Source organism: Catharus ustulatus, chromosome 4, assembly GCF_009819885.2.
Source record: "Catharus ustulatus isolate bCatUst1 chromosome 4, bCatUst1.pri.v2, whole genome shotgun sequence".
Taxonomy (NCBI): Eukaryota; Metazoa; Chordata; class Aves; order Passeriformes; family Turdidae; genus Catharus; species Catharus ustulatus.
This window is the reverse complement of record NC_046224.1, coordinates 68,680,163-68,700,113: the sequence shown is the minus strand read 5'-3', so window position 1 is coordinate 68,700,113 and position 19,951 is coordinate 68,680,163. Positions and strand designations below refer to the sequence as shown.

The following is a 19,951-nucleotide window of genomic DNA, read 5'->3' as shown; positions in this document are numbered from 1 at the left end:
CCTTGTATCAGGGAATATCCTTATTTCAGAATTCAGGAAAAAAACTTCACCTGACAACTGCCTTAACCAACTGCTCAGCGAGGAGGGAAACACTTCCTCATTGCAGTCTTGGAAGAAGCACGTGCTGACAGCACTCCTCAGTCACCAGCCAGGGAACAGGCACAGGGAAACCCACCAACTCCAACTGCAGTCTCTTTCTATTTCCCAAGGTGACGTTTTACTTATTTGAAGAATGGCAGACTATGATTTCTCTGCAATCTTCTCAGCGCCAGCAACCCCCCAGTCCATACACCTGCGACTGGCTCTTCCAGCAGTGAGCAGCAGTAGAGTTGTTTTTGAGAAGTCAGTTCTTGGAAGCACCACACAGCACACCAATGGATGCAGGGTCATCATCACCTTCCCTTTTCCAATACTACATTCAGGAATACAGTAAACAACATTTTAAATTACTCATCTGCAACTCATTACATTCCTGGCTAAGCAAACAGCAGCTGCCTCCTACAACTCTATCTGTGCTTCTTTGCTTCCTGCATATGGTTTTCCCCCTCACCCTCAGCATTCAGGATAAAACCTAAATTGAATCCAGCTCATTTTGAGCATATTAGATAATCCATTGTTACACCAGATTAGACGGAGGAGTTGGAACTGGTGCTGTTTCTGACGAGGCGGCCTTGTGAAGATCTAGTTCTGAAACAGGCAGGGAAGTTCTTCACAACCCTCTTTCCTGCCAATCTCTCTTGCCCCCAAAATGAGCTCATTTATTGGTCTGGTTTGAAGTTGACTTCTCACAGTGTGCAAGAAAGCACAAAGCCCTTCATGCTCAGTAGGAGTCAGCTGGCTGCCTGGGGCTGGGGCTAGAGCAGGCAGACTGAGAGCAATAAAACAGATATTCTAAACAACAAGCATCTGTTGAACACACAAGTGTTACAGGAACTGTCGTTTCCAGAGAAAACTCAGACACCAGAGCCTACTAATCCAGGATATGGGAGAAGAGGACAACCAGATGGACATCAGCAAAATCCAAAGAAATCTAGATATATGAATATATCAATGCATTCCAGCCCCTGAGTCAGGACACAGTGACCTAATCCATTACTCACCTTGCATACCCAAAGGCTCAGTGTTTTGTATGCTGACTCTTTGCTGGATAAACTAACCAGGAACCAGAGTTCCACTAAAGCTCCCCCTGAAAATCACTGCCAAGATCACTGCAGATCTACAGCTGCTGATGGGTCAGAAGGCAGAGAGATGAAAAGCTCCAAGGCTCAGTGAAAAATGCACATTTTGAGATGGAGCCTACTCTCTGGAGGGGCTCCCTCTTTTTTTGGAAGCCTTTCCAGACTGACAGCTCAAGACAAGGACAGAAGGGAATCAGAGAATCATAGAAGGGTTTGTGCTGGAAGGGACCTTAAAAGAGACCTTAAACAGATCTCACCCTGGACAAGGGATACACAAAAAAGCCTTGAAAACACCTGTTCAACACTGCAGTGGATCAGTTCATGTATTCTGATAATTACCACTGTTACTCACTGTGGCTTAGAGATTATGGAAGAAGATTCCTGAACCATCTCTTGGCAGAACACTAAAAAAAGGAAATAATCTTCAAGTCAGGATCTCAGAAAAAGAATTCAAAGCCCACTTCTGCTAGAAGACTCCTATGTGATCTTGCAGACCAGTTTTCAGGCAAGAAGGGGATGACAACCGTTCCTTTGTTCTCTAGATCCTCATCCAACAAAGCTCTCAAAAAAAGCCTCTCTGGACCACACGCTTCCCTCAGTGGCTGCACAGAGCACACTCCACCCTCTCAGCCTCTGGGTGTCACTGCAACGCCAGCCAAGCTCCCCCACCCCAGCCCTTGGCCAGAAAAAAAATTTCAAAGCAGACTCTCCCTACAAGATCAAAGGCTGAGGCTAAACTGTAAACGCATCATTGAAAAGACATCTTTATTATAAAAGATACAGAAAATTAGAGTTAAACTTGTTTCTTGCACAATGTTAATCACAGCAGTTATAAAAACCCACCAAGGTAAATAGTTTAAGAGCATTTCTATACCACAGAAGGGTTTGCTGCTTGCCATTACACATGGCAGAGACATGCTCGGGATCAGTGCAGGGAAGACAGGCTCCTTGTTTACCCTGTGTGCCACACAACAGCACAGGGAAACAAGACCCAAACTGCAGGATTTCAGCCTTGCTTTGCTGTTTGAGGCAGATGGTCCAGCTCCAAGCAATGATGGGATTTGTCTCTAAACATCAGAAGCATTCTCAGACACTGTCTTTGAGCTCTCCTTAAAGGACAGCCATTTAAAAGTCATTCATTCCTGTCTACACCAGGGTGTTTTAACTTCCAGCAAAGTTCCCAGAAAAAGTTCTTTTACCAGTTTCCTCAGAAAGAGCTGTTTCTTACAGACTTCCTACCAAGAATTTAAAGTGGTGGCTGAGAGCTTAAGCTTCCACACCCGGGGAATTCCCTCATGGAGGCTCCATGCAGGAACCCAAGCAGCCGCCCACCTCACACAGGCAGGACTGTGCACTTGGGTGCCCTCACTGAAGGTTCAGACACAGGGAGGAGGAAGAAGAGCCACCACAGCCTGTGCCAAGGTACAGGATGTGAGACCTGAGCCATCCTCCAGTGCATGACAGACCCTCTCTGGAGACAGGATGGGGCACAAGGGACAGGTAAAACACCCTCAGGTCTCCTTGGAATAAGCCAAAAACACATCACTCTGGTTGACATTTTGAAAATGGCTCTTGGTTTGTTTTTTTTTTTCAAGGAAGTGCATTAAAGCCACCACAGGAGATTGGTCCCTCATCTGTTTTTATACTACATTCTGCTTTGGGCAGATGCAATTCAAAGAGGTAAGGAATGCATTCAGTCAGCAAGATTCCTGGTCAGTATGTTGCTAGCTGAATGCTGGTTTTGCTCCTTAAAGGCAAAATTAAAAGACGACTAAAAATAAATAATTAGTGTTTCAGCCAACTTCAGGGGGGAAAAAATTACCATTGGCTACAAAGAGCTTATTCACTTATTTCTTTTATGACAGCACCATCAAAAACATACTATAGCAGAGCAGAAACAAGACACAGGCTGTTCAGAAAGCAAACAGGAAGACAAACCTCTTGTGTTCTCTTAGCAGCCATCTCTGTACAGAGACCAGATGACCAGCTTGCTACAGAACCACCCAACAGTGAAGGAAAAAGTCTTGTCTCAGACCTTCCCGAGCCCCACAGTGCACATATACAACAGTTAACTCAGTGCAGTTTCAATTCAAGTCACTCAGTTCAGCTTGCAAGGTTCAGTAACACTTCTTGAAAACCAGTGTGTCTGCAGCCACACGTTTTGTACCTGCATTAGGAGGAGATGCTCAGTTCCTGCTGGAAGAACTCCTTATATGTCCAGTCCCTGTCGCTTCCCTCACAGTTGGACAGGCTGCCCACCCTTGGGAGCAAGTTGTGCACTGCCTCAGCAGACATTTCCACATGAAGGGAACAATCAGCAGGTTGCTTTCCAAGGCCTGGTTGATATTTCACGTACCCAAAGAGCAAAGTAGACCTCACAGGATCAATGCCTGTCCCTGACTACAAGTACAAGATTCTGCAGCTGGACACAAGCAGGTTGCAGCAGGCAGTGTGCCACAGAGGAGTCACAAACAGCATGTAGTGTACTGGACAGGTAACTGCTCTGCCAAGCTGGGCAAGCAGCAATCTCTTATTCAGCAGGACAAATTAGCAGTGGTAGATCCTGCACCACTGGCTGGTTGCTGGTAATCATCTCACCATTCCCAAATCCTCCCTCTCCGTTCCCACCAGTTATTTGGCAAGTTACAGAAGCAGTGGAGTTCTCTCCCCAGCTGGCTGGTCTTTCTGGAAGAGCTCTTTGATATGCAGCAGCTTGTTGTGGATCCTCTCTCTCAGGGGAGGGATATGATGGCTGGGGTCTAAGACATTGGTGCTTCTACGCTCCCTTTCCCTCTTCCAGGTGAGGTAGGGATGTGGTGGGAAGGGCACCTCGCTCCTCTCCCGCCGGAGCTGCACAGTGACCCCCCCAAGAGCCAGCATTGCCCACACTGACAGGATGATGAAGTCTGGAAAAAGAGAAACAGATTCTTGTAGCAAAGCACAACATTCCTTGTTTTCCCAAGCACAAACAATGAACTAGTTTAGTGACAGAAAAGAATGAAATATCATCCCCACATGCTCAGATGCCCAGAGTGATTCCATGCAGAAGCCAGGACACACAGAGAGCTGGGAAGAGTCTCTTCCCTGTATTAGGCTTTTGACTGCCCACTCTGCACATTTCTCAGCAAGCTGCCAGCCCAAGTCTGAGCAGCACCTTTCACAAGGGCCTTTGTCACAACCTGCAGGAAAATTCCTGCCTTTGAGTCTACTCAGTATTGCTATTGAAGGACTAGAATTTCTCATGTGGATGTTAAATCTCACACTCTACTGTGTTCTCCTTCCATCCCCTTCCTGCCCCCACTCACTGTTTACAACAGAACCAAAGAGGCAGTGATCCCTCCTTAAAGAAAGAATAAAGTCTCAGGAGGACTCACCATTCTTTTGAAAAGGCACATTGGTGTAAGCTCTGCTGAAGTAATTGTTGAGGACCCTTCTGAGCAGGTCTAAGGTGATGTAAGAAAGGCTTGTGTAGACATAACAAGCAATGGCCAGGATCACTGTGTAAGAGCCCACTATTCCAGAAGCCAGGATGTTCAGCTAGACAGGGAGAAAAGCCACAGCTTTAGCAGACTGATGAACACTCTGTACTCCACACCTCCCTAAGACAGTAGAATCATAGAATCATGGAATGGCCTGGATTGAAATGGACCTAAAAGCCTGTCCAGTTCCAATCCCCTGTCATGGGCAGGGACACCTTCCACTGCCCCAGGTTGCCCCAAGCCCTGTCCAACCTGGCCTTAAACACTGCCTGGGATGGGGTAGCCACAGCTTCTCTGGAGAAGTATTTTGTAATTTTTATCAGTTCTTCTGTGATAAATTGGCTGCACACATCTGTTATCCAGCCAACTGATAAGACAGCACAAATCAACTAAATGTAGGTTTGAGTGGATGCTGCATACAAAACTACAAATCATTCCTTTGCTTCTGGTCCATCCAGCACAAGTGGGGCTGAACAGGAACTGTCTGCAACCGGCCCTGTGCTGAGCTTCACAAAGCTGTGCTAAGTTTCCTGTACATATTCCATGGGACAACCTTTTTCATTAAGAATCTGACCCCCCACCTTCTCCCTCCCTCCTTCTGAGGTGATAGCACAGTTACTTACAATTCTTGGGCAGCCAACAAAAAGCACTGGAATCATCAAGGCTACACAAGTGAAGGTCACCCAGAACACCACATCATCACGGAAGACCCTATAGTCTCCTGCCAAGACACCACATTTACCAGTGAGGGAAACACTTTTTTCACAAGTGTTTGGGAGGGTCAGCTTTCCCTCCCAAAATTCTGTGCATTCAGAAATACCTGGAGTACATTGTTGAGAAGCCCAGCTTTTAGGCTCAAATCCTGACTGTTTAATATGTATTGGAACAGTTACTCCAGAACAGAAAAATTGTCCCAGTTGAGCACAGGTCCTGTACTCTGTGCTGGAACAGCAGATCTTGTCCATGGAACACAGATCTTTAATATGGTACATGTTCCTCACCTAGTAAGAATGAAAAGTACCAGAGTGCTGCTGCCCAGTAAGAAGCTGTTTTGTTGCCTCTGTAGGTTTCTAGGCTAAAAATCTGCATCTGACTCCAGAGTATGGTGCAAAGATAGCCATCACAACACCACCAGGCAACAAATTCTTCTGAGGCTTTAGGAAAATTACATCACTCAAACCCTTCCTTGCTCCCTCTGCCTTCTAAGGCCTGTGGATTCGCCAGAGGGGACAAGCTGACCTCCAGCTGAGTCACTGCTCCACTTTAATGAAGACCAACCAGGGACTGCATGGATTATCACAGAATCATGGCTTCAGTCAAACACAGATGACTGGAGGACAAAAAACTGCCCCACCAAAGGACCTTAAAAAGAGAAGTTTTGAGACTGAAAATTACAATAAAGTATTGCTGATGCTCTGATGTCCCAGAGGGACTCCAGCTCAGCAGGCTTATTGGCTTTAAAGCAATTTGTCTAAAACCTTTACGCCTGAAGCCTTCACATTAGACTGTAGATTTTCTACTGGGATTTGTTCAGGACAGAAAATGAGAGCAAGTGCGTGCCTGGAGTAGTGCTGGTGTTACAGAGATGGCACAAGTTTAAGTAGGAAGAGCCACCAAGTTCTCTGCAAAACAGTTTCCTTTTCCCCAGGTAGTTTTAATTCCAGCACAGGTTAAAGAAACTTTCAGGTACATCTCTATTCCTCCCAGCACTGGAAAGGGAAAGTTAAACATGCCACTAAGATAAACCAGAGAGTGCCATTCACTCTTGAGCCTTGCAGTATGCACAGCACTCACCAAGCAGAGGATTCCCATGCTTACCTAGGGGAGTAAAGAAGAGCATCGATGAGAAGAGAAATCCCAACACAAGTCCAATAACAAACATGCTGAGCAGGACAGAGCCAAATCTCCACCAGCTCACAACCAAGAGCAGGCCTCCAATAATTCCAGCCACTGCTGTCAAAATAAGACGCACTGAAAGAGAAAAGATAAAATTGCAGCATTCTGGAAACTTCAGTTCCTGCAGTAACATGGTCAGCAGCTTTATTTAAATGTTTGTTTGGCTTTTTTCAGTGAGTTTGCTACTCACCATCATAACTAAGGCCAGTTACCCTTGTAATGAACACAAAGAAGACGAATGCTGCAACAATGAAGCCCATGAAGAATAAGTCTAGAGAAGAAGGAAAATGTATTTAGCAAGCTTCATACCAGGCCCACTTCAGTGGATCTTCAGACATTTCACATTACAATGGAGAAAGAACACAGCAGCTCACAAAAGGAGTGACAGAACATTTTGTTCTTGACAGGGCTGTCCTTAAGCACCATAGATAGTCCAAAATTACTTATTTATAGCTATGTTGCCCAGCATACAACCTAGTTCTAGGTTTCTGCTCTTTGCATCCCAGAAACTTCCTGCTCCGAGCTTAAAGGCTCAGAGCTTATAGAAGAAAAGCAGTACACCAAGCTGGCACAGCATCACTACCAAGTGAATCTTGGTAATAACACCACCATTCTAACTTGCACAGAGTAACATTTATGAAGTTCCAACAAGACTTATGAGATAAGGTGAAATATTGAGTACCTGTTTTCCAGAATCTGTGTCCAAAAAAGCAGATGAAAAGACCAAGAACAGCAAAAGCAGTGAAGAATACTTTGGTAGACAGTTTACCTACAAGAAGAAAGGTAGGTTTAGTAGAGCATTCCACCTAGTAGGCCCAGCAAAGAGATTAAGGTAAGGTCAGGTCGCTGTCACAAACTTGACTGACAACTTGAGAGCTGCCACTCTGTCACATCTGCAATGCCTGAACTAACAGCTGACTTAGTGGGATCTTCAACAGAACACTGAAATAGTCCCAGACTGATTAAGAAATTATTTTCCATGTGCTCTGAATTAGAGAGGTTTAGCCTAGGCAATTTGTCTTACATTGTCATAGGACAACGCTGAGTTGGACAAGTCACTTGGATTATGTTATATAAGAAAATAATGAGACCAAATCTTACTTTATGAACCAAATTCTACAAATTACTAATGTCCCTTCTGCATTCATAATGGGAGTGGCACCTTTGCTATTTCTGCTCAAATTCCATCATTAGATAGCTTTGTACAAAGCAGCATGACTTAGTAGCTGCTCCACTACTGCCGACATTACCTTCATTCTTATTTTAGATGACTGACTCCTTTCAAAATACCTGCAAGCTACTGATTCCTGTTAGCACCAGCACAGTTAGAAAAATCTGGCTGGTGCCCAATCTAGTCTGTGTTTTATTTGCTCAGCTCCACATCCAGCATCTGCAGTCGTACAAATTATTTTAAATTATGTATCCATTTGGAATGGACAAAGTTGGGGCAGCACTACAGAGTTGAGAGTTAAATTTGCAAGCCACATATTAAATTTCCATTAAGATAAACCTTTAATTGCTAATGGATCTCCTTTGTCTTACTTCATCATTCTAGACTTTCTACTCAGTCAACAAGATTTCACCATAAAGTACAAAATATACACAGTGTAAAACAAAGACCTCCTGCACACATTGAAAAATAATCTTAAATCACATTCAGCATGTTGGAACACAGCTGCAGAGGAGCTGGCAAGAACAATTCTCAACTTACTGAGGGAAGAGCAGTTATCTACCAGGTCAGAAAAGCTGCAGGCATATGTATGCACAGGTATGTACGCAGCAGAAGTGTTCCAAAGAGGATCCCACACTATGACATTGTAGATCACACCTTGCCCAGGAAGTGAGGAGAAGTAGACACTGGTCTTGTCATCAGCTGTCAGTGTAAGCATCTGGAAAAGGAAGTATCTGTGTTAAAGGCTCACAGGATGGAACCCTTCCCCCCAGCACCACTGTGTTTTCTGACAGGGAAGATTCTCCCACTCCTGTTTTGCTCCTCCATGCCTGAGGGCACAGTTCAGGTTCCCTACCAGCATACTGGCCCAGGTCTGGCCTCTGAGGCAGGCAATGCTGCCATTCCACTCCCCAGCAGGGCCAGAGAGCCTCCTTATGTCTCCCCTCCATGAAGATAAGCACAGGGGAGAAGAACACAAGAGAGCACCCAATGTTTGGGACTGACCTTGATGCCATTGGCTTTGACACTCTGCACCCCAGACATTTTCCGTATGTGGCTCATGAGCACCATCTCGGACAGGTCATTCTCGGGCAGGAAGTACTGGTACACATCGTAGTGCAGCCGCCACCGCGAGCTCTGACCAGTGCCTGAGTCACACAAGGGGGGATTTGCTCCTCTGCAATGAAAACCACATCAGCCACGTGCCCAGCACAAGGCTCCAGACCTTAACATCAGTTTTCAGCAGTTACCTGTCCACAGAGTTTACCTCTACTCTTTACAGGTGCATACTAGCAGCTAACTCAAAGCTGGACTGCATTTGTGAGCACAGAGCACAGCAGTATCACAAAGAACCCTGGCACAGGTGGTCAGTGCCTGTCTTTACACTTACAGAGGTTTCCTATGAATTGCCATAACAAGAATTTCAAGAGGCCACAACAGCCAAAGACCACAATATTACTGTTTGGCTCTCCATGCAGTTCTGAGCACAGTCTTCCCCACTCCCTGCCTATCACTTGTGACATCAGGCACCATTCAGGAAATAATGCCTTTTAACTTGAAATCTGAAGCTAAACAAAACTCTGGGTCATTATCATGCTTTAGTACCAGTAAAGAAATAAAACTGGCTGTAACACACAATTGCTCCTCAAACAAATCAAGCTGTTACAAGGAACGGAAAGATCCAGTATTTACTGGCTGCTTACGTTTCTGAAGTTGCACAACCTCCCCCACAAGATATAACTCTCAACTTTTATCTCTCTCACGCAGTACCTCTTGCCCTCCTCCTTTTCCCCAATGACACTTGTTGCAGTGAACAAGATTCCTGCCAGCAGCTGGATGGTTCAGCTGTTACAGAAGGGTCTTATTTTAGCCTTTTGGCCAAACACAGGACAAGAGGTCTTGCTCAGTGCACTGAAGTTTTCCACGCACCTGGTATATCCCAAGTTTGCAGGGGCAAACTTGATGTGTATGTCAACCAATGTGTAGTCCAGGTAAATATTTGGATCCACTTCCAAGTCAAATTCTAGATTGCAGCCCCCAGGAATAGGATCTAGAACACAGAGAAGATAGCTGCAGTTATGCACTTGTAGGCACGATTTGCTTGCTGAGCACAGAAAAACACTGGGTTCTGGTCCTGCAGGCAGCAAAAGGGTTTCACTGCAGCCTGTCAGGTCTCCAGTGACTGGAATGTTGGAATGGAAGCTCCTGCAGGTCCTGCACATGGCTCAGGGCAGTCCCAAGCACAAACACAGGCTAGGTGGGGAATGGATTGAGGGCAGCCCTGACAAGAAGCACTTGGGGATGTTGGCTGACCAGGAGTTTGACAGGACCCAGCAATGTGTGCTCACAGCCCTGATAGACACCAACATCCTGCATGCAAAGAGCAGTGGGCAGCAGGGCAAGGGAGCGGGGTTCTGCCCCTCTACTTTGCTCTGGCAAGACCCCACCCTAACACAAGAAGGATGTGGACCTGCTGGAGTTAGTCCAACAGAGGACCATGGAGATGACCAGAGGAATGGAGGATCTCTCCTATGGTGCAGAGTATGGGTTCTTAAGCTGGGAAAAGGCTCTGGGGAAATCTTTCCAGCAGCCTCCCCATTCCTGAAGGGAGCCTACAAGAAAGATGGAGAGAGACTCTTGACAAGGCCCTGGAGTGGCCTGACAAGGAGGAATGGCAGATTTAGATTGGATATGAAGAAGAAATTATTTCCTGTCAGGGTGCTGAGGCCCTGGCACAGGCTGCCCAGAGAAGCTGTGGCTGCCCCAGCCCTGGAAGTGTCCAAGGCCAGGCTGGAAGGGGCTCTGAGCAACCTGGGGTAGTGGAAGGTGTCTCTGCCCATGGCAGCAGGGTGGAACTGGATGTTCTTTATGGACCCCTTCCAGTCCAAACAGGTTTGCGATTCCATGATCACATGCACAGCAGTTTTCTATTCTAAGGCTTAAGTCACAGCAGAACCACAGAGTACAGTAATTTCACGATTACAAGCCACACTGAGTAGAAGCTGCACTTTCCAGGTGCCAGCAACTTTTCATTCTTTGTCCATACATAAGCCGCACCTGATTATAAGCCCACGTTACAATACAGAGTGTGATAAAAGGTATCTGCTCTATCACCATCTGCTGAGGGTGGGGGCAGTGATCCTTATCTCCACAGGAGATATTCTGCTAATGGGCCATCCACTGAAACCAGGCAGGGCATTGTTCTTTATCTTTTCACAACCCATCCTTCCTCCAGCCAGTCATTTTCTGCTAATGGCCATTGAGTCCCACTGTGGCACTGATAAAATTACTGCATCCCAGTGGAAGTTGCTCCAGCCAGGGGGAAGAGTCCAACATTTCTTACCAAGATAAAAACAGAGGTTTTGGGACACTAAGGGAGCCCCCTTCTCCACTGGACTCCAGAGGAAAACCGGATTTCTCCACATCACCACTGGACCTCCGGAGGGAAACTGCACCTTCTACAGGAGCACTGCTCCAACTGAGCCACATCTGTCACTGCAGGAGGATGCAGCCACCATTTAATGGGACTGCTGCCAACACCCTGCCTGACGGGGTGTCAGGTTGTACTCTGACTTTGTCAGGGTTTGGGGTTTGTTTCTTTGTAGTACTGTATTTCTATTTTAATTTCCCTAAAAAAGAACTGTTATTCCTAATTCCCATATCTTTGCCTGAAAGCCCCTTGATTTCAAAATTGTAATAATTTGGAGGGAGGGGGTTTACATTCTCCATTTCAAAGAGAAGCTCCTGCCTTTCTCAGCAGACACCTGTCCTCCAAACTAAAACAGCAACTTTTCGTTCTTTGTCCATATATAAGCCGCACCTGATTATAAGCTGCACTTCGGGTTCGGACCAAAATTTTAGTCAAAATGGTGCGGCTTATAATCGTGAAATTACTGTACATCTTATACATAGCTCACAACTCAGCAGCGACAACCAGCCCATTCCAAAAGGATGTCTGGTATCTCCATCAGATCTCCACCACGTAAGACTGAAAGATCAACACTTCATTGCACAGATGACTTGCCTGAGCAGAGCTGGTATGCCCTGAGCACGTACCTTTCTCCATGTAGGGGATGGAGATGGCAGTGCTGAGCACCTGGCCAGCATCCAGGGCGCGCAGGTACCACGTACACACCGTCTGCTCAGGCCGAAGGATGGACACCAGCCCTTTGTCTACGCCAACTCCTGAGTTGTTCATCGATGGAGTCTGCACAGAAACAAATTATAGAAACAATCAGTTCTTCTTGAGAAGATTTCTATCACAGTTTGATAATATTTCTGTATTTTGATAATATCACAGGAGGCTATTCCTTCCACAAACCTGCCAGGCACACATATCAGTGTCAGTTACAACAAACCAAGCTCTGCCCAAAATGCATTTGTGCTTGAAATTGTCCAGCTCCACATGCAGGACCTTGGACTTGGCCTTGCTGAATTATATGAGGTCTGCATAAGCCCACCTCACAACCTGTCAAGGTCTCTCTGGATGCCATCCCTAGCAGGTGAAAAAAGGGAGCTCTGACACCACAGACTGCCTAGATCAGGCTCAAAAACCCAAGTGATAAGTGTGGGACTACTAAAGAGCTGATAATCACAAGCAAGTTGCAGAGAAATCTAGCTAGTAGATCTGGCAATGGATTGACTAGCAAAAATGTAAAAGGACTAGAATATCCCTCACAAAATGTTGTGAGATGGCAGCAAGGAAGTGTTCTGAGAATCAGCATACAGAAGCACCTTCCTATCTCCATCAGAACAGAGATGACTGGATGACAGCTGCCTTAACATCAGCAATGTCAGATGTTTTTGGGGCCAGGCCAGTTACTGACCCAATCCCCAGCACCATCTCTTTCAGAAGCTGGGCTCTTGAGGAAAGATCAGTCAGCAAGGACAGCATCACAATTTCACAGCTGGAACAACCAGTTGACCTGCAGCCACATTTTCAGCATGAAAAGTGCCTTTGGCCAAGGCAGCCACAGTTACCTGAGGCAATGTTGTAATGAAGCACATTGGACCTGGCAGACTTCAAGGTCTGGCTCAAGTTCATATTTCAAGAGCAGGCCAGCCCTAAAAGCAGTACAGTTGCATTTATGCATCACTGCCCTTGGCCTGGCAAGGCCCATGAATGCAAAGAGGATCTGAAGTGGCAGAGTATTCTACCAATGGCAAGCAAAGACTGAACAGGTCTAACAGTAATGCCTCAGCCCTGTAATCCTGGCTGCTTCACATGTACAAGGATGGCTGAGTTGGGTGACTTGTGTTACAGGTCATTCATCTAAGCTTCTCAGAATACTTTTTAGCTCTCAGTATATTCTGATTTCAAAGACGGTGGTGGAGAAAGAGTAACTAGATTGCAGCTGTCAGACCTCCATCTACCACCTTCAGCTTAGTCAATGCTCTGTTCAAATATCAGTGAGAGCCTCCCAGCACCACAACAACAAAAATCAGTATTTTAGACTAGACTCATTTTGTCCCATCGTTACTGGGACGCAGGGTATAGCAGCAAGAATGTTTTCATTGCTGTTTAGAAGTAGCAGCTGGAGTACATGGAGGAATTTCTCCACATGTAAGCAAAGGAGAATTAGATTCAGGACAAGGAGCTGGGATGACAACACATCCTATACGCAGTGGTTCAACCCAAGCCATGGAACAGCAGATAACTAAACAACCCAAAGTGATTATGTATGAGGCATCTGGCAAACACTTACACAGATCTGGTTTTAATATAACAAACTGATGGACAACATCAGCTACAGTAGAGCCACATGACAAAACCACCACTTCTACCAAATAAAGAGCCTTGAAATATTTTCAAGCCAGCTTTGATATCCCTTTAGCATTCAGTCTTTCTAAATAGCAGCTGCGACATTTAAGTACAAGAAAAGATTTCTGAAGATACAGTAACATTGTCTAAAAGCCAAGCAGGTAAAAGACACTATTTATACAGCTTCAGTTCAATAGTCCTACATGTACCAGAGCCAAGTCCTTTGTTGAAAGGGGGGCAGCACCCAACAGAAGTAACACTCTTACCTTATCAAAGGATATCACCACATCACTGTGCTGGGCATGCACTTGAAAAATAACCACAGTGACATTGCTGGCGATGTTCCTGATTACAGCCTCCACTGGACTGGTCTGGTTAAGTAGCACATTTCTGAATTTTCCCAAGGAGAGCTCAAGAAGACCTGCATTATGAAAAAAAAAAAAAAAAAAAGGAAGATACAGGGTTGGTGTTTGTTTTTTTTTTTTAGTCCAGGGGGAAGCAATTACAAGGGAAGCCTGGAAGTTTCCAGTAGCCCAATATTAGTCAGCCAGGAGCAGAGCAGGATGTTGCTTTGTGCTGCTCTCATCCTGTTGAGCTGTCAGAGACTGCTGCACACAGAGCTGTACCTGTAGATACAGGCACAGCCAGGGTACCTACCCTGCAGCCTGGCACTCACCTGAGCACAGGGATGGGGCTTCATGCCAGGAGTCAGGATTTGATACAGCTGAGCTTACCAGCCCAGCCAACCAGCCAGCTACACTTCAAAAAGTCAGTAAGAGAAGATACTGAGGATTGCCTGATCTTTGGCAGATACAGGTGGGTATGTTTGTATGAGCTAGCCAACTTGCATAATATCCAGACTTTCCAGATTAATTCCTATAAGACCATGAGAATTGGAATCGAGTTCCAGAAGACAGAGTAAAATCCGTAGTTTACATACACTTACTCACTTTCAGCTATTCCATGTTTTTTGCTTCCAGACTGTTTTTAATCATTAGGACTGCTGCATCCCCCATCTCTAGACCTAAAAATCTGACTAATTTTTCCTGGACACAATCTAGACCATTTCTTCTTACAATGAGCCTAATCCCATGATCTACTGTAATTTTAATTCAAAGAGAACCACATGACCTAGGATACAAGACCTTTGAGAATAAGCTTTGGCTTGCCATTCAGGTCCTGCAAGCAAGCCTGGCTTCTCCCTGTGCTGGGTTTTGCAGGGACAGAGGATGCCAAGAGAGGAAAGCAAAGCAGCCACACAGAAGCCACAAGATGCTCTTTGGTTGGTGGCTGCAGCCAGACTGCACAATGCCTTCCAGGCTTTCCCCTGAATTCCTCTGCCTGCCTCTGTACCCAAACCGACCTAAAACTTATCAAGCCTGAACACACACTCACACTTCCTCAGTGAAGTTGTCTCTGGAGCAAAGGGTTGGTACTGCCAAGTTCCCTAGCACAGAGTCACCAGCAGCACCATCCCAGGGACACTTGCTGGTGACACAGGGGGCCTCCCCTTCACAAGGCAGGGGACAGTTTTCTTACCTGAAACTACACCCAGTACTCTCTAACTGCTTTCCTGTTACTTTTCTCTCTCTCCTGCCAAGAACTGGCATCATTGGTCAGTTTCTTTGCTTCTTGATATGTAAACAGAGGGGAACTCCCACCCTCATGCCTCCTGCACTCACTACACGGCCAGGAAAGGAACTTCAGTCCTTACACGCTCACTCCCAAAATTCAATTAATACCAGTACTGCATCACCAATAAACCCTCAGCTAAAATATGAGGGGTCATAAACCACTTGTGAGGAAAGAAAGATGCTCCATTTTTTTTCTCCATCATCTGCAGTTTGTGTTAAGGTAGAAGTTTTTACACCAAATTTTCACACAGTAACTAATGTAAAATTAAAACTGAAAAAAACCCTTGGTGTATCCTTCAGTTTCTGATTCTTCAGAGTCCCTTGGGCAGCATTCAGACATCCTCAGATCTTTCCTCATTAGCTCAAGTTCTACCAGAAATGTAAGTAGTGGTATGAATGCTAAAAAAAAGCATTCAGAAGGCAGACTATACATCTATACACTCAGAAATTTAGAGTGAAAGCTTACAATGCAGGAAAAATATTTTTCTTTGATCTTTAAAACCTTCAGCAGAGCTTCCTGAACCACAAGACATTCACACTTAGATGTTCTTTTACAAAAAGAGCTGAAACCATACACATTGTGTAATCTACATCAAGGGGAAAAAACTGCACTACTCCGCCTTGTTTCTCACCTCCACTCTGTACCCATACCCAGGGGCCTCTGCATAAATAAGGACAGATTCATCAGCAAGACACAGCTATTACTTCAGCGTGATCATGAGACTCTAAATGTCAGAGGCACCGTCTCAAGTTTAATTAGCGTGGTGAATTAAGGTATGGTGTTCTATATTGCTTTACTGTTTGCATAACTGCTCCGAGAGCAGCACATGAGACACATTATCCCAAAGTCTGGACAAAAGAGCTCAGGGTGAAGAACAAGAACATCTACACCCATCACACAAGTATTGTTCAGCTTGCTGTTCACAGGCTCCTCGAACCACACTTCCAGCCAGGCCTAAAAGGTGGCAAGCACTGTAGAGCAACAGAACCTTCTAACAAGTTTTTGGAAGAGTTATTGCTCACAGCCACAGACCACAGAATCCTTCCAGCCTTCTCCATTTCTGTCATCTGAACAAGTCACTCCTGGTGCATGGAGACAGAAAGGGAAGGTGCTGAGCAAGACTAATTGATTAAATTAGCAACTCACAGTTCATCAGGTCTACTGCTACCACCAGTTCTCTGGTTCCAATACCAGGCAGGTATTAAACTCCCTGAGCCACAGAGAGCTCAGTCTTGTCAAACATCCTTATAAGGACAGGCACAGAGACCTCCATGACCACATAGTGCGACACAGCATGCAATCCTCTCCTTTGGACAAGCTCCATCTGCCTGGAGGTGGCCCACCAAACATGTCTGCAGGACCAGCAGTACAGTTAACACCACCTCACAAGTCAGAGTTGATCCACCAAGTCAGCAACAGAGACAGGAGCAAAATCCAGGCATCCCAGCTTGGTTTATTGCTTCCAACAGTGAAGGTCTGGGAACACTCTAAAATGCCAGGCTACCTCTTCTTCCTTGCCCTGTGGGAAGAACTGTAACAGTCTCTGAACATCAGAGAGATGTTGGGTTAGATATATGAGAGGCACTCAAACTACTACAGAGCTTATCAACTGAACAGATGCTCAGAGGAAGTCAGCATTGCTGAAACCAAGCAGCAGCAGAGCAGATGGAGCACTGAGCATTACTCCATACACAGCACCAGAACTGGAGCACAGACAGTCCTGCACACAGCGCTGGTGAACAGAGCAAACAGCCCACTCTGTCACCCCACACTCTTTTACACGAAGGGCAGAACCAGTAAAGACAGCAAAGAAATAGAACCTCCTGGAGCTCTTCTGAGATCAAGAGTCCTTATTCCTAATTTTAAACAACAAGACAGCCAACTGTAGAGCCTCTGCACTTGTTATCCCTTCCCTGTGACACACAGTTTCCCCAGCTGGCTACACCCAGCTTGAACTGTGCTGATTCAGTGCCAAGCTCTTGGCTCCTCTGATGCTTTGAGCAAACCACATTTCCAGCTCCAGTAGCCAAGTGTCACTGCCCACCACCACAGAGCAGTTAACCACACTGGGCTCTTGATTACATCTAGCATAACTGAAGAAACGCCACAGCTGTCCATACAGAAGTCTTCACCTACAGAGCCGTGCTCAAACATTATGGTTCCCTCAAAGAGGCTCTGTGCAGTCAGAGAGAACACATTTCTACTGGACGCCAAGCACCTTGCAGTGGATATGCAGAACAACCTGATGTAAGCAAGCTCCAGGAGCTAAGGAGAACTTTCCAGTGCAGGGAGTACAACAACAAGTAGTCACATGAAGACATTTAATGAACACGAAGTGCAAGCTCAGACTGACAACCAGTTTGAGTAAGAAAAACATTAGCATACAGTTACTTAACAGAATAAGGCCTGGAGTCATATCCTATCAGACGTGTAAGGCCATGCAGATAGAGATGATGAGAGAGTCCAGCTACAAGGTCTCTGTCTTCCCACACTACTGAACCCCCCCCAAAAATACAGCACCTACCCCCTCCCAAAAGAAGCAGGAACATTTCTGAAAGCTTCTGAACTTTGTATGTGTACTGAAACTCATGCTTAGAACAGCTTGGTGCTCAAAGCAGATGATACCACAGAATGTGGCTTGTCAGCATCTGCACCGTTCCCATCCCAGAGGGCTATTCTGTTCACCAGGCTAGAGGTCTTTACAGCCTGAAAAGTGAGGGAAGAGCTTTGTGTGAACTTCTTGTTATAAGATATTGCCTCTGCATAAACAGCTGGCACAAACATTACCCAGATAAGCTCCCTTTACAAAAGCACCACTCAGTCCTGATTACACTATAAATTCACTTTAGTTTTTCCAACACTACACAGCCCAGTTTGGATGTAGCAAACACAGTCAGTTAAACTCCTCAGGAAGATAGAGCTCCCTGGAAGGTAACAAACACAATGTATAAAACACTTCCACACCAAGACCAAGTTTGAGGAGCTGCAGCCCATCAGAAGCCCAGAGAGGTAACACAGGCCATCGTGAAAAGATTTTACTAATCAGCACTTTTGAAATGAAGCAGGATCTTCAAGGATTAGGAGTTAGCAGAGCCCATCCCTGCAAAGTGGGTGTCCACAACTGAAAAACTGCAAGACAATTTCAAATCAGTGAACCATTAAGCAAATGGGCTTGTTTAAAGGCCCTAATGATCAGCTAGACTCTGGTACACAAATTACACATCTTATTAGCTTTTCACGAGGGAAATACTTTCTCCCTCCACCCTCAACCGTTCAAGGCAAAACAGCAACAGGGTATTTCAAGGCAAAGCAGTTTGCTTAGTCTCATAGTCGCTTTGCCTTTTTACATATTGTAAAAAAAATTACTCAACACACAACCCATTTTCATCAAGTCCAGGAGACAAACTGCTTGTTAGCATTCTTTAAGATAAACACTGAGGTCTAAGAACCCTGAGCCTTCATTCTCACACTTGGCTTGCCACCATCAGGTGCCCAGAAAGAAACAGGGAATACCTGACTGTCCATTAGGATCTTGGGCTTAAGACTTGGTCAGAGAGACGCCTTCCACACCTGGGACTGGTTCCAAATGCTATCCTGAAGCCCTACAAAGTATCCCAAGAGTCTTCTTCGGGACAATTAAGCTTCATTCATTCAAGGCCAGGTTGGGCGGGACATTGAGCAACCTGGTGTAGCAGAAGGTGTCCCTGCACATTGCAGGGGGTTGAAACGAGATGAGCTTTAAGGTCTCAAACAATTCTAAGATCCTATGGTTAGAAGGAAGTGTAAAAATACAGCAAAACTAAGAGAAGGAGGCTTACACCAGCCCTACTATGAAGGACTGCTTGCTTATCTCTGAATTATCTCTGAGAGGAAACTGTTTATTTTTTCCTTTATTTAAACAGATAAGAGTTTAACCAGAAAAAAAAAGTGACTGTAAATCTTCCCAAACTATACTTAGTATAGCACACTTAACTCTGGACTCCTATTTCAGTCACATGTAGCAACACAAGCAAATTACAAAAAAACCTCCCATGCCAAATAAAGTCAGATTACATCAGTACGGACAACAAGTAACTTTAGGAATCGAGCTGCAAATTGTAAGTTTTGCTCTTCTCCCCGGTTTTATAGTAACAGTGGTTTTCAACCCACCATCCGCTAGGGCGGTGGGAACCCATGACCACCTGTACACGGTCGGGGGGGGAAAACCCAAGCAAACAAAACCAAACCTCGTTCCCTTTATCATGCAAACTCACGGTCACAGGCAGCGATTGCCACCTTGTTTCTAATGCAACCCTACAGCAGCCGCATCAGCTGTACCGCACCCCCGCAGCGGCGCGGATAAAGCGATTCCCAATTACCCACGAAACAGTTAAAATTATGGCGTGCACAGCAATTAAGGTATAAACAAAAAAAAAAAAAAAAAAAAGAGGGTGGTCCTCCTCGTCCGCATGGAAGATTAAGATAACCATACACAGAGCGCTCCTGGAGCTTTGCTCCGCACTCCCGCTCATTCCTCCGGAGCGGCCAGCACCGGGGACACCCCAGAAAGCTCCACAGCCGCAGCCGCCGGGCACAGCCCCGCAGTTCCCGGTACGAGCCGGGCTCCTCCGGCCGCTTAATGGCGGCCACAGCCCCGCGCCCCCCGTCCGGCTCACAGCGCTCTCACCTGAGGCTCCGCCATGGCGCAGGACCCCCACGAGCAGCAGGAGCAGCGCAGGGAGAGGCGAGACCCGCATGGCGCTGCGGAGAAAACGGGGAAAGGGGACTGAGGCCGGGAAGGGCCCGGCAGTGGGGCGGGGAGGGAAGCGCTGGGGGCGGGCCGCAGGCGGGG

At 46.0% G+C, this 19,951-nt stretch overlaps 1 protein-coding gene across 1 annotated transcript; it reads right to left on the bottom strand.

Moving 5' to 3' along the window:
* Window positions 1–1,926: 1,926 nt before the first annotated feature.
* TM7SF3 (transmembrane 7 superfamily member 3) lies at window positions 1,927–19,920 on the bottom strand. Its single transcript, XM_033058839.2, has 12 exons — window positions 19,787–19,920; window positions 13,752–13,906; window positions 11,781–11,931; window positions 9,654–9,774; window positions 8,730–8,901; window positions 8,265–8,442; window positions 7,236–7,322; window positions 6,744–6,824; window positions 6,476–6,628; window positions 5,281–5,378; window positions 4,553–4,715; window positions 1,927–4,084 (listed from the first exon to the last, which is right to left on the bottom strand). Exons 1-12 carry the CDS (start codon window positions 19,854–19,856, stop codon window positions 3,822–3,824), a joined length of 1,692 nt encoding a protein of 563 aa, XP_032914730.1. The 5' UTR covers window positions 19,857–19,920; the 3' UTR covers window positions 1,927–3,821.
* Between the last annotated feature and the right edge of the window lie 31 nt (window positions 19,921–19,951).

Excerpts from the sequence above, each read along its gene's own strand:
- TM7SF3 (XM_033058839.2), bottom strand. The coding sequence starts at position 19,856 with ATGCGGGTCTCGCCTCTCCCTGCGCTGCTCCTGCTGCTCGTGGGGGTC. Across the intron at positions 11,932-13,751 it reads TGGTGATATCCTTTGATAAG|ACTCCATCGATGAACAACTC; the intron begins GTAAGAGTGTTA and ends GTTTCTGTGCAG. Across the intron at positions 8,443-8,729 it reads TCAAAGCCAATGGCATCAAG|ATGCTTACACTGACAGCTGA; the intron begins GTCAGTCCCAAA and ends TTCCTTTTCCAG.